Below are 15327 nucleotides of genomic sequence, written 5' to 3'. Positions count from 1 at the left end.
TGGAAAGATTACAGATGTAATGGAGGTATCTTGATATTCATCTCTGGAACACATAGAACAGTGAGCATTGTTTTGCTGTCAAAATTTGAATGACTAATGATGAGCTCACACCATGTTTAGCATAAAAATATCATTTAAGATCATATTTAAACTTTTGGTCGAATCGTACAACAAAACAATGGATTAAATTCTCAAAATTAAATGGGTTGAGGAAGTGTCTTCAGTTACAAAATAAATCATTGAGAACACAATTCTTAGTGTGTGTTGCCAAAACCAAAAACCTGATTATTGTTCTGATTACGGTAAAAAATGCTTTGCCAAACAAAACAATTCCCTCAGATGGTAGTGATATATATAACCAGGAACAATTAATATTGACAAAGTCGATAACATAATCCAAACATTTAACAATGAACCAATCTAAGAATTGACACTACAACACAATATCTTAAATTTAACTTCACATATGGATAATCTATTTGACAGCAATTTTTGAATGCTTCAATCTTGCGAGCACCTTTTTCAGAGATTGTTTGATTTCCTTAGTCTGCAGAACATAAATGAGTGGGTTTAACGCTGGAGGTAGGACAGCTGCAAGAGAAAGACTAATGATCCTTGCATTGCGAGGCATTTGAGTGTCAAATGTGAAAGTGAATAGAATAGGTAAGTAATAAATAGCCACCAACATTATGTGAGCACTACATGTTTTGAAAGCCTTCAATCTATCCTGGGCTCCAGCTATTTTAGCCAAAGTAGTGCCAATGCACGTGTACGTGATCAAGACAAACATCAATGGAACCCAAAGAATCAAAGCTGGTAACACTTTGGCAATAATAAAATTAGGCCGATACTCATTGCAGGCGAGTCGATAGAGCGGCCCATGGTCACAGAAATAGCTGTTGATAACAACAGACCTGCAGTAGGACAGTCGTGTTAGAAACCCTACAAGTACGAAGATGACAAGGATGGAGATAATCCAGCAAGTGGCCACCAGTGAGGACATGGTCTTCAGATTCACAATGATATGATAACGGAATGGAAAGGTGATCGCTATTAGCCTGTCAAAGGAGAGTAAAGCCAGATTGAGGGACTGCATGAGGAGGTTCAAGCAATAAAAAAACAAATAGGTTAAGCAGTTGCTGTACGAGATGTACTTGTTGTTGAACCAGAATGTGTCGATAACCTTGGGCACCAGGGCAGAGTTGCCAAGCACATCTACAAACGCCAAGTTAAACACAGCAATATACTTTGGAGTCTTGAGACTCTGGTCGAAGCATATCAAGGCCATCACTACCCCGTTTTCCACCACTGACATGATGTATAGTACCAGTAAAAATAAATAGTAGTAGTTAACATGAGGGATGCCTGAAAAGCCCCTGATAATGAAGTATGCTGGTGTCACAATAGTCATGTTAGAGTCCATTGTTTGATATCCAAATGATGTTAGAGAGCTTGACAAGCTCCTCTCTCTATATGTATTCAATCTCTTTCTCTCCCTCTCTTCAGGATGATGTGTGGGGCAGTTTTATGTCTCACTCTGACAGTACATTGTCGTCATCCCCAGATACAGCCTCAGGAGCAGACAGAAGGGGGGCCTCAGGGGCCCGGGCTCCTGCCCTTTTGCTCTAATTGGCTAAAGCTCTCCTCTTTTCCAGGAAAACACCCTTAAAACAGTTTTTACTTTTTCATAATAGTTTTTCAATTGTTATTTTTACTACGGCCGATTATTTTGTTTGTATCAGTACCATTGTAAATATATCCAATTGAACTGAATCATCATATTACTTTCATGCTTATAACCGGGTGGTTGTTGTCCTCATATTTCCCCCCATTATGTCTCTGCACAGCCCTGCTCAGGAGGGATTCCCATGGGCATCCCACTCTAAAGAGATCTGGGCCCCGTTTCCAGAAAGCATCGTTAGCCTAAGTGTATCGTGAAGTGCGTCGTACGAGCATCGTACAGTTTTCACATAGTTTCCCGAAAGCATCATTAGTAACAAACATCGTGAAAATGCTCGTAGCTAACGTGGACTCCAGGGGTACTCGTAGGATGCTAAGAGCATCGTTAGCCTACTATAGCCTCAGTGGCGTCACCAGCGGACATTCTGTGTATTGGATGTGTTTTATTAAACACATCCAATACCACGGAATGCCCAGGTGTCAGATAACTTCTGCAGGCGTTTTTTGTTACGATTGTTTGCATTAAGCACTGTAGGCGCTTCGGTGAGGCTGTGATGAAGTTCACTATTTATTGGACCGTGTCTAGACAGCAACGAACAGCCCTTACCATAGTTAATTGCGTTTGTAGTCTACACTCAGACGTGAACTCATTAATGCATGCTGGTGTCTTCATTCATAAAAAAATTAAAACATTCGGGAGTATGCAATATAACAAATTATTCTAAAGAGGTCTAGACTTCGTGCGCAGCCCCGCCTTCTCCAGTGAACCAAGAAAGCCCGCACAGTGACGTCCGGGGGTTGACCCCTCGGTTTTACACAGGAAACTTGAGATAAGAAGGTGAAATCGCCGGGCATGCCAAGCTGCGACCGAACCGGCTTGGCAGCGTAAAAAGACCTATAGCCTACATCATCCTGCCCAACAATATGGGCAGGATCTAGACCAAGCTCCTAATCGGGTCAGCAATAGCCGTGTGTCAATGCCTAGCCTCTGCATTTGAATGATAATGAATGAATGAAACGTTGCATTTTTAATGCCTACAAATATTCTAGACTAGAGAATGCGCACCAATAAATGAAATCAGATAAAGTCGGCTCTCTTTGTTGCGCAAAGCATGTTTCAGAAATCAGCACCTAGTTGTCACACAAGCTATTTTTGATTTTTGTAAAATGGAAGGGGGGAAAATGCCGTGAAATAATGTACACACAGTGCATTCAGGATTAGGACCGATACATATGTCGTCCTAGGCCTAATCAATTGTGTTTTGATATCTTTAGCATTCAAATTATTGCAGTCTATTCTTTTCGTAGGCTACTCTGCTGTCGGCCTTGATGGGGGGATATTTTAACGCTTTTCAACCCCGTTTTCCTGCGACATTCCTGCGTCTCCCTCAGTACGGAGCCCATTTCAGCACCGTGTTATTAGACAGTTACAATCCTACGAATGTCGTGAGTGCAGTGAACGCGCGTTCATGTTAAGAGTTTCGGGAAACGCTCCCAAGAAATTAACGATGGTTTGCAAGATCCATCGTGAGAATGATCGTACGAGCGAAGATCCATCGTTATCGGGAAATGAGGCCCTGATGTCTGAGCCAAGGCCCTATTCCATCCATGCCTTGGCTAGATGGATAAACCATTTCAACCAGGAGACTGGAGTTCATGTCACATATTCATTTTAGACTTAGTGTAGTTAATATTTGCATTTTTTAAATTATTTACCAACTAGTTCAAGCAACGCAACACTTCGGTATGGTTTAGGTCGTTTTGGATGGATAGTTGAGGCAACACAACTACTTGGTAGGTTTTAGGCAACAACTACTTTTACCTCAACAACCTTTTTCCTCACCCTCGACAAAAACTAAGACAATAAGAGGCAGAGTAGGGCTGGTCATGCCTTCGTCATCCGAGGAGAATATCTAAATTGATTGAGATTATTCCTGATGAGGGATACGCTGTGGCTAGTATAAGTTTCAAGACATTGAATGTGTTTGATTTTATTCACATTGTTTTGGCAGCCCTAAGCAGCAGGAATTCAATGCAATTGTCTTTTTAGAATACTTTTTCCATATAAATCCATGTACCTTAATCTTCCATTTTAGTGTCAAATAACTTTGTCCCAGACATTTGAGAACTGCAGGTTTTAAAAGTTCTATGCTGGGTTTGGGCTATCTTAGCCAAGGCTGTGCCAATGCACATGTAAATGATCCAGATGAACAGCAATGGAACCCGAAGGATTGTGTATTAAGTGTATTATCAGCCTGAATGTTATTACATGCAATTCAACAAAGCAGCCTATGGACACATAAATAGCTGATATCAACAACAATGATGAGCTCATTTAAGATTTTTTAAACTTTTTGTCATATAGATCACACAAAAATACAATGCATTAATTTCTCAGAATTAAATTGGTTGAGTTATTATTCTTCAGTTACAGAAGAAAAAGGTTTTAGTACCAACAATTCACTGATTATTGTGCTAGCTACCATTGCAAATGTTTTGCCTACCAAAAAAATTACACTTCAACACAATATCTGAAATGAAATAAAACATATTGATATTCTACTTCAATGCAATTTTTGATTGCTTCATTCTGTTGAACATCTTTTTCAGAGACAGTTTGATTTCCTCAGTCTGCAGAACATAAATGAATGGGTTCAACGCTGGAGGTATGACTGCTGAAAGAGAAAGACAAATTATCCCTGCATTGTGAGACATTTTAGCAGCAACATTAAAAGTGACTAGAATAGGTAGGTAAAAAATAATTACCAACATTATATGGGCACTGCATGTTTTAAAAGCCTTCATCCTATCCTGCGCTCCAGCTATTTTAGCCAAAACTGAACCAATGCACATGTAAGACATCAAAATAAAGAGCAATGGAGCCCAAATAATAAAAATTGGTATCACTGTGGAAATGATATCATTCGGCCGATAGTCATTGCAGGCAAGTTCATAGAGCGGCCCATAGTCACAGAAATAGCTCTTGATAACAACAGACCTGCAGAAGGACAGCCGGATTAGAAACCCTACAGCTACTAACATGTCAAAGATGGAGATAATCCAGCAAACAGCCACCAGTGAGAACATGATCTTCAGACTCACAATGATCTGATAACGTAATGGAAAGGTGATCGCTATTAGCCTGTCAAAGCAGAGTAAAGCCAGATTAAGAGACTGCATTGTGAGAAGCACATAATAAAAAAACAAATAGGTTAAGCAGTTGCTGTACGAGATGTACTTGTTGTTGAACCAGAACGTGTCGATAACCTTGGGCACCAGGGCAGAGCTGCCGACCACGTCTACAAACGCCAAGTTAAACACAGCAATATACTTTGGAGTCATGAGACTCTGGTCTAAGCAGATCAAGGCCATCACTACCCCGTTTTCCACCACTGACATGATGTAGAGCACCAGTAAAAATAAATAGTAGTAGTTAACATGAGGGATACCTGAAAAGCCACTGATAATGAAGTATGCTGGTGTTACAATAGTCATGTTAGATTCCATTGTTTGATATCCAAATGATGTTAGAGAACTTGACAAGCTCCTCTCTCTATATGTATTCAATCTCTTTCTCTCCCTCTCTTCAGGGTGATGTGTGGGGCAGTTTTATGTCTCACTCTGACAGTACATTGTCGTCATCCCCAGATACAGCCTCAGGAGCAGACAGGAGGGGGGCCTCAGGGGCCCGGGCTCCTGCCCTTTTGCTCTAATTGGCAAAAAGCTCTCCTCTTTCCCAGGAAAACACCCTTAAAAAAGTTTTTACTTTTTCATAATAGTTTTTCAATTGTTATTTTTACTACGGCCGATTATTTTGTTTCTATCAGTACCATTGTAAATCTATCCAATTGAACTGAATCATCATATTACTTTCATGCTTATAACCGGGTGGTTGTTGTCCTCGTATTTCCCCCCATTATGTCTCTGCACAGCCCTGCTCAGGAGGCATTCCCATGGGCATCCCACTCTAAAGAGATCTGATGTCTGAGCCAAGGCCCTGTTCCATCCATGCATTGGCTGGATGGATAAACTCTTTCATTTCACATTTTCATTTTAGACTTAGTGTACTTAATGTTAGCATTTTTTAAATTTATTTACAAATTAGTTCAAGTAATACAACACTTCGGTAAGGTTTAGGTTGTTGTGGATGAATGGTTTAGGCAACACAACTACTTGGTAGGTTTTAGGAAACAACTACTTTTTTACCTTTAACAACCTTTTTCCTCGCCCTTGACAAAAACTAAGACAATAAGAGGCAGAGTAGGGCGGGTCATGCCTTCGTCATCCGGGGAGAAAATCTAAATTGATTCTGTTCAGAAAGACTATTGTGCCTAAGATAAGGATAATGTCTACACCAACTTCCAATATAGTATTCGTTAACACTTTGCAACTGTTTTTCACTTAACTACGATAATTTGTGTTTTTGCAAAGTATCAGAATAATGTACCATCCAAAAACAGGGCCAAGCAAATGAAAACCTCTGCCAAAAAACAAGCAGGCATCTGCAAATGCATGAATATTAAGGGTGGCACATGGATTGAGTTCATAAAGTGATTTGAAGCTCAAACAGTCATAACATGAAGGTACGGTTGGATAAGATGACAATTAAACCATTTCCTTTTGGATCATCTACCTGTTCATTTGCAGGTTTCACATATTTGTATTTATAAAGAATACAGATTAATTTCATGGAAAGATATGTTATCGATAATGATGTATTATCTTATTTATTATCTTATTTAATTGAAATCTCTTGAAACTCATCTTCATTAACTTGATCTTATTTATTATTTGATGTTTAGTAGTTAGCAGCTTGCACCTTTTAACGTTGGTTTGCGAACCGCCAATAAACTAATGAGGAAGTAGATGTCCCGGATACAATATTTTTTTCTTATGTAACAGATAGCATGGTATTGCGGTAGAAGTTTGAATGACTTGAATGATGAGCTCACACCATGTTCAGCATAACAATAGGCATTTAAAATCATATTTAAACGATTTTGTCATGTAGATCAGGGGTTCTAAACCACCGGGCCGTGGAGCATTGGGCGCAGAGATTTAGAAATGAACCTTCCAAAAATAAATATATGTTGTATGCTTATTGCATACTGCTAACAGACGATGAACAAGCTCATCGTTAGGTTTTTATTGACTTGAGACTTACACAGTATATCACAGTCATGTTGTTAGAATGTAAGAATGTTACCGTCTATTAAAAAATTGTTTATGGATAAGGAAGGTATATAATGGTTTGCGGCTGGTCGCTGCATTGGAGACTCTTACTGGTGGGTCTGGGCGTCTCATTTAAGATAAGTGTTTTTTGATACTGAAAAACAACGACGACAGATGTTTTCCATAACAATTAAAATACCCTCAGGAAGGCGCGAAAATTTTACTAAAATAAACGTGATAAAATTCATGTTGAAGGAGTTGATAATATTTACAGACTTCTATATATATTACATCTTCAAGCAAAACATTTAACAATAAACAAATCAACGATGTACACTACAAAACAATATCTTAATTTAAATATCCCTTTTGATATTCTATTACAAAGCAATTCTTGATTGCCTAATTCTTTTGAAAACCTTTTTCAGGGACTGTTTGATTTCCTGAGTATGTAAAACATAAATGAGTGGGTTCAACGCTGGAGGTAGGACAGCAGTAAGAGACATATTAATGATCCGTGTATTGCGAGGCATTTTAGCGGCAAAAGAAAAGGTGACTAAAATAGGTAAGTAATAAATAGCCACCAACATTATATGAGCACTGCATGTTTTAAAAGCCTTCATTCTATCCTTGGCTTTGGATATTTTGGCCAAAGCTGCCCCAATGCACATGTAAGTGATCAAGATAAACAGCAATGGAACCCAAAGAATAACAGTTGTTAAAAAGATGGCAAGTATAACATTAGGCTGATTGTCATTGCAGGCTAGTTTATAAAGTAGTCCATGGTCACAGAAATAGCTGTTGATAACTACAGACCTGCAGTAGGACAGTCGTGTTAGAAGCCCTACAGCTATCAAGTTGACAAGGATGGCAATAATCCAGCAAGCAGCTACCAGTGAGAACATGGTCTTCAGACTCACAATGATCTGATAACGCAATGGAAAGGTGATTGCCACTAACCTGTCGAAAGAGAGTACAACCAGATTAAGAGACTGCATGGTGAGGGTCAAGAAATTAAAAAACTCATAGGTTAAGCAGTTGCTGTAAGTGATTTTCTTGTGGTCGAACCAGAACGTGTCGATAACCTTGGGCACCAGGGCAGAGTTTCCGAGCACATCTACAAACGCCAAGTTAAACACAGCAATATACTTTGGAGTCTTGAGACTCTGGTCGAAGCATATCAAGGCCATCACTACACTGTTTTCCACCACTGACATGATGTACAGTACCAGTAAAAATAAATAGTAATAGTTAATATGAGGGGTGCCTGAAAAGCCCCTGATAATGAAGTATGCTGGTGTCACAATAGTCATGTTCGAGTCCATGGTTTGATGTCCAAGTGATGTTAGAGAGCTTGACAATAGCTCCTCTCTCTTTATGTGTTCATGTCTCTGTGTCTCTCCCTCTCTTCAGGGTGATGTGTGGGGCAGTTTTATGTCTCACTCTGACAGTACATTGTCATCATCACCAGATACAGCCTCAGGAGCAGACAGGAGGGGGGCCTCAGGGGCCCAGGCTCCTATCCCTTTGCCCTCATTGGCTAAAGTTCTCCTCTGGCCCAAAGTAACCTCCTACAAATCTTTTTCCTTTTTTGGGCTTTTGCTTTTCCATAATAGTAATTTTGTTGTCTTTTTTACTACTGCATATTTAGTTTTCTAACTATAAATATCATTGTAAATATATCAGATCCAAGTTCAACGGTTATCATTATAACCGGGGGGTGTTTGTTCTCATACTGACCCCCAAAACGTCTGTGACGGCCCTGATCAGGAGGGAATGGGTATCCCACTCTAAAGAGTTCTGATGTTTGAGCCAAGGCCAATTTCCTCCATGCATTCATTAGATGTGGGGGCAATAGGAAGGTGATAGTTGAATTCTGTGGGTCAGGGTTTTTCTGGCACTGGAATTAATGCTGCGATATTCCAGAGGGTTGGTGTTGTGGTAGGCTTTTAGGATTCGCAGAAAAGCTGGTGAAGAATGGGTAAGAGTTCCAACGCGCAGGTTTTCCGCACCCTTTGGCGGATATCGTCAGGCCTTTCCTAGTTTACACTGGCTCATCTGGTGCCCTACGTCCTCCAATGAGAGGGGCTGGCTGGATGGAATCTGGTGAAGGGAGGGCTCTTGGCGCTTTGACGCACATGTCTAATAAGTCCTGAGTGTCTAAACGATTTCAGAGATTTAGTCAAGGCAAAAAAGGGATTGTTCAGGTATAATTGGTTTCATATTCATAGATTATTCCTGATGAGGAATATGCTGTGCCTAGAAATAGTTTCAAGGCTTTGAATGTTATTTTTTCATTCACATTGTCTTGGCAGCCCTAAGCAGCAGGAACTCAATGCAATTGTGTTTTCAGAAGAATTTTTCCATATAAAACCATGTACCTTACTCTTCCATTTTAGTGTCAAATTGCTTTGTCCCAGACATTTGAGATTTAAAGGGGTCACTGATGTAATCTATAGAATATTTAGTGTTCATTCAATTTTGTATTGTCAACTAATTTCCTAAACACAAGCAACATTCTTTGTGCCATTGTTCAAAATGGGTGGGTGAATGCAATACTGAACAATTTGTCAAACAAAAAAAGGCCAAAGTGCATCATGAGGTTGAATATGTTGCTGCACGTTGAGACACCACTTTCAGCCACACTCATCGTCCAAATTAAGCCTTCTCTGCATCAATCTACAACTGAGCAAATACACCAAAATGTGCAAGGCATCATTTGAGTAAATGTGTGAATGAATCTATTAAAAAGTCTATTGACTAAGCAAACAAACTCTTTGCTCGGCAACCTTAAATTCAATGGCAAAGCCAATTTTTCTGCGATAGAAATAACAGATAATGCTGTAAAGTATAATTGATTATCCTATAACAGTGTGTTTGTAATGTTACTCACTAACTGGGGTAGTTCATTGCGTTTATTCTTCAAGATTTATTTATCTTTTCAGAAAGACTTTAAGCATTACATAAGATTAGGAAAGACAAAAGATATTGTGTGTACAAACCTCAGACAATAGACTATACACAGTAACACAACTATTTTCATTTAAAATAATAACATACCTTTATATTTCACTTTATTTACACATTACTACAGCTTCTTGGTTATTTTCAAATAGTTTGAACACAAAGTTTTACAAACAGAACCATGTTCCAGCCTGATTTAATGTAAACAAGAGGTACTCAATGTGCAAAATGTAATGATATCGAATGAATAATTTGGGCATTTCTGTAAGAGTTTCTGTATAGATCCATGAGATGTTCGGGCATTTCAGAAGCAGCAGTTCTTCTCAACATTGGCAGAGATAACCCCCACTACGAGTCTTTACTTGTTGTGGAAGTACCAGAGACGTATTTATGATTCATAATATCTATCAAAGGCGCACTTAGCTTTTGGCCGAGATATTAGATATTATATTATTATCATTATTATAATATTATATAGATATAGAAGTCCGGGAGGCCGCAAACGGCAACAATCACTTCTCCTCCATGCTGTGGTTCACTCTGACAGCTCGTTTGTATGCAATGGGCGGCAGCTCATTTGCATTACAGCTACAGACACCAGAAACAGGGGAATAGTGGCAGGGGAGATTTTTTTTTCCTTAAAGCTATTTCCAGCAAACAGCTTCGAAAACATGTGTTCTGGAACCCATATACTATGTTTACTTGTTGGAAAACACCATAATATGTCTCCTTTAATGGCAGATTTTGATTGCTTAATTCTTGTGAATATTTCTTTGGGACTGTTTAATTTCCTGTCTGTAAAAGAGTGTGTAAAACATGAATTAGTTGGTTCAACGCTGTAGGTAGAACAGCAGGAAGAGACATTAATTATGCTGACATTTGTTGGGATTTCAGCATGTAATGTGTAAGCGATTAGAATAGGTTAGTAATAAATGGCCACCAACATAATTTGAGCACTGCAGTTTTTAAAACTCTTAATTCCATCCTAGGTTTGGGCTATCTGAGCCACAGCTGCGGCAATGCACATGTAAGTGATCAAGATAAACAGCAATGGAACCCGAAGAATAACAGTTGTAAACAAGTTGGCAAGTGTATTATCAGCTTGAATGTTATTACATGCAATTCGACAAAGCAGCCCATGGACACATGAATAGCTGATATCAACAACAATGATGAGCTCATTTAAGATCAGATTTTAACTTTTTGTCACATAGATCACACAAAAATACAATGCATTAATTTCTCAAAATTAAATGTGTTAAGAGTAATTATTCTTCAGTTAGAAAAAACAAAGGTTTTAACACCAAACATTCACAGATTGTGCTGACTATTACAAATGTTTAGCCTAACAAAAAATATACACTTCAACTCAATATCTGAAATTAAATATCACGTATTGATATTCTACTTCAATGAAATTTTTGATTGCTTTATTCTTTTAAACACCTTTTTCAGAGACAGTTTGATTTCCTGAGTCTGTAGAACATAAATTAGTGGGTTAAACGCTGGAGGTATGACTGCTGCAAGAGAAAGACAAATTATCCTTGCATTGCGAGGCATTTTAGCGGCAACACTAAAAGTGACTAGAATAGGTAAGTAATAAATAATCACCAACATTATATGGGCACTGCATGTTTTAAAAGACTTCATCCTATCCTGCACTCCAGCTATTTTAGCCAAAGCTGCACCAATACACATGTAAGATATCAAAATAAAGAGCAATGGAGCCCAAATAATAACAACTGGTAACACTATGGAAATGATATGATTGGGCCGATAGTCATTGCAGGCAAGTCGATAGAGCGGACCATGGTCACAGAAATAGCTGTTGATAACAACAGACCTGCAGTAGGACAGTCGTGTTAGAAGCCCTACAGCTATCAAGTTGACAAGGATGGCAATAATCCAGCAAGCAGCTATCAGTGAGAACATGGTCTTCAGACTCACAATGATCTGATAACGCAATGGAAAGGTGATCGCCATCAGCCTGTCGAAGGAGAGTACAACCAGATTAAGAGACTGCATGGTGAGGGTCAAGAAATTAAAAAACTCATAGGTTAAGCAGTTGCTGTAAGTGATTTTCTTATGGTCGAACCAGAATGTGTCGAAAACTTTGGGCACCAAGGCGGAGCTGCCGACCACGTCTACAAACGCCAAGTTGAATACAGCAATATACTTTGGAGTCTTAAGACTCTGGTCTAAGCAGATCAAGGCCATCACCACCCCGTTTTCCACCACTGACATGATGTACAGTACCAGTAAAAAGAAATAGTAGTAGTTAATATGAGGGGTGCCTGAAAAGCCCCTGATAATGAAGTATGCTGGTCTCACAATAGTCATGTTAGAGTCCATGGTTTGATGTCCAAGTGATGTTAAAGAACTTGACTATAGCTCCTTTCTCTTTATGTATTTCTATCTCTGTGTCTCTTTCTATCCCTCTCTTCAGGGTGATGTGTGGGGCAGTTTTATGTCTCACTCTGACAGTACATTGTCATCATCACCAGATACAGCCTCAGGAGCAGACAGGAGGGGGGCCTCAGGGGCCCGGGCTTCTGCCCCTTTGCCCTCATTGGCTAAAGTTCTCCTCTGGCCCAAAATAACCTCCTCAAACCTTTTTTGGCCTTTTGCTTTCCCTTAATAGTATTTTTTTGGTATTTTTTAATACTGCATATCTAGTTTTCTAACTATAAAAATCATTGTAAGAATATCAGATCCAAGTTCATTGGTAATCATAACCGCAGTGTTTTTTTTTTCGTACTTCCCCCCCAAAATGTCTGTGACGGCCCTGCTCAGGAGGAAGTGGGTATCCCACTCTTAGTTGAATTCTGTGGGTCAGGGTTTTTCGGGCACTGGAATTAATGTTGCGATATTCCAGGGTTGGTGTTGTGGTAGGCTTTTAGGATTCGCAGACGAGCCGGTGAAGAATGGGTAAGAGTTCCAACGCTCAGGTTTTCTGCACCCTTTGGCGGATGTCGTCAGGCCTTTCCTAGTTTACACCGGCTCAGGTGTAAACTGGTGCCCTACGTCCTGGTGCCCTACGTCCTCCAATGAGAGAGGGGCCGGTTGGTTGGAATCTGGTGAAGGGAGGGCTCTTGGCGCTTTGACACACATAAGTCCTGAGTGTCTAAACGATTTCAGAGATTTAGTCAAGGGAAAAGGGATTGTTCGGGTATAGTTGGTTTCATATTCACAGATTATTCCTGATGAGGGATATAATGTGCCTAGAAATAGTTTCAAGGCTTTGAATGTTTTTTTTAAAAAAAAATATTCACATTGTCTTGGCAGCCCTAAGCAGCAGGAGCTCAATGCAATTTTGTTTTCAGAAGACTTTTTCCATATAAATCCATGTACCTTCCTCTTCCATTTTAGTGTCAAATAGCTTTGTCCCAGACATTTGAGATTTAAAGGGTTCACTGATGTAATCTATAGAACATTTAGTGTTCATCATTCAATTTTGTATTGTCAACAAATTTCATATGCACAAGCAACATTCTTCGTGCCATTGTTCAAAATGGGCAGGTGAATGCAATACTGAACAATTTGTCAAACAAAAAAAGGCCAAAGTGCATCATGAGGTTGAATATGATGCTGCACGTTGAGATACCACTTTCAGCCACACACAAAGTCCAAATTAAGCCTTCTCTGTATCAATCTACAACTGAGCAAATACACTAAAATGTGCAATCATCATTTTAGTAATTGTGTGAATTAATCTATTTAGAAGTCTACCCACTGCGAAACGTGTCGTCAGAGTGACGTCTTCTCTTTGTCATGATTGGTCGGCAAATTTCGGTTCACTGAAGGGGTTGTTTTGTAACGCCAGGCGGTATTTTTTTTTTTACATCTACCAATCGTCTGATGTTGACGTCCCTGGGACCTCTGTGTAAGGGGAATTTATAGTCCAAATGTGGTCGTTTTTGGACGTCTTTTCAACATCAAATTTTGACTAATTTTAGACGTCTTTTTTATGCTACTTCTATAATATATTTATTTTATTTAAATGTTTATGGTTGTTGTCGGCAGAAAACGAGAAACGGCGATTTATTTAAATTGAGCTTCGGAGAAATTATATGGACCCGAAGTTAACTGACAATTGCAGTTGTCCAATTGAGGAGCATAGTCGAAGTATGGCTTTAATCGTATTAAGTAGTGCTGCACGATTTGGTGAAAAAGTCATATTGAGATTATTGTGGGCAATATTGCGATTGCGTTATAATAAACAAATGGCGTCATGAGTCTACTTGTGTCACGGTCTCTCCTACCGGATCCTAGCTGCCACTGGTTTTCTGTTAGTCTTGTCTGTCTCTGTCGTCATGTTCTGTTTCAGGTACAGGGGCGTGGCCTGCTCAACTCCCCGACCCAGCCACGCTGATCACCCGCACCTGACCATCATCACCAATCACATCCACCTGCATATCTTCCCCAGTCATTCAAACATTCGTCGCCAGATCGTCAGCTATATTTACCTGGTGAAGTATCCTCCGACCTCTCTTGCCTGTTCCAGTTATCCTTATTCGAGTCTCCATTCCTGATCCAGCTGTCTTCCTCCTCAGTCATCTTAATCACGTCCGTCATTCGACTCTGCTCTCCTGCCGGAATACCAGTTCCTCCGAACCATCGAGGGTGGCTACCTGTTCGGCAATCCACCTGACCCACCAACTCCGGTTCAGACAACCCGGTCAGCGGACTCCGGATCCCCACGAACACTCTCCTCTGTGTAGCAATAAACTGGTTAATTGCTACCAACCTCGTCCTGTTGTCATTTGTGCCGTGCGTTTGGGTTCACCCCGTCTTGGCCCGTAACAACTTGCTTGGTAATCAAGGAAAATGCACTCAGATTGCTGATAACTTTCTCAACTCAAACATACAAACTTCAACTAGCATGAAAAAATACAAAAACAAAAAAATGTCTACAGTACCGTCTCCTTGTGGATATACCAGAGACGTCAAAGAACCAACGTGTTATGCGCCATAACACCAACAGCAGAACGGTTATCTAAATAAGAAAGAAGTGTACAACAATTGCATTACAGTCCTGGAGCTCTATATATAATCTCTTATTTTTTTGCACATTTTTAATTTAATTAAATCGCAGCCTTTTGCGGTTATACAAACGCAAAGGCTGATATCGCGATTGTGATTAGATTAATCGTGCAGCACTATTATTAAGCTGTGCATGTAAACTGGCTCACTTTGAAAACCGCCCTTGATAGGGAGCTGTCCTCGGCTGGTTCGTTTGAGATCAGTGGCTCTCGCACACTCGCAAGCATATCGACCGTGAAATAGGTAAAGTTAAGTTATCCTTTATTGTCCCTGTTTGGGGGAAATTCTTTCTCTGCTTTTGACCCATCCGGGAGCTGGTGAACACATGCACACCGGCATACCCGGAGCAGTGGGCAGACGCAGTGCAGCACCCGGGGAGCAGGTGGGGGTTTCAGGTGCCTTGCTCGAGGGCACCTCATCGCTGGATGAGGACGTAGAAGAGTGCTGAACAACTACTCCCCCCGTCCA

General features: G+C 40.0%; 3 protein-coding genes across 3 annotated transcripts; all 3 read right to left on the bottom strand.

The window, feature by feature from the left end:
- Positions 1-475: 475 nt before the first annotated feature.
- LOC307076694 (olfactory receptor 2A12-like) lies at positions 476-1423 on the bottom strand (the record flags this gene model as incomplete). The annotated part of the gene is made up of 1 exon (XM_079737780.1): positions 476-1423. One exon carries the CDS (start codon positions 1421-1423, stop codon positions 476-478), a length of 948 nt encoding a protein of 315 aa, XP_079593906.1.
- Positions 1424-4239: 2816 nt separating this feature from the next.
- On the bottom strand, positions 4240-8165 carry LOC307077564 (olfactory receptor 1E16-like; the record flags this gene model as incomplete). Its single annotated transcript, XM_079738993.1, has 2 exons — positions 4240-4353; positions 7344-8165. 2 exons carry the CDS (start codon positions 8163-8165, stop codon positions 4240-4242), a joined length of 936 nt encoding a protein of 311 aa, XP_079595119.1.
- A 3055-nt stretch (positions 8166-11220) lies between these two features.
- On the bottom strand, positions 11221-12168 carry LOC307077510 (olfactory receptor 2A7-like; the record flags this gene model as incomplete). Its single annotated transcript, XM_079738941.1, has 1 exon — positions 11221-12168. The coding sequence occupies one exon, from the start codon at positions 12166-12168 to the stop codon at positions 11221-11223; it is 948 nt and encodes a 315-aa protein (XP_079595067.1).
- Between the last annotated feature and the right edge of the window lie 3159 nt (positions 12169-15327).

This window comes from Pollachius pollachius, assembly GCF_949987615.1.
Source record: "Pollachius pollachius genome assembly, chromosome: 6".
Lineage (NCBI taxonomy): Eukaryota > Metazoa > Chordata > Actinopteri > Gadiformes > Gadidae > Pollachius > Pollachius pollachius.
This window is presented reverse-complemented; position numbering and strand designations above follow the sequence as displayed.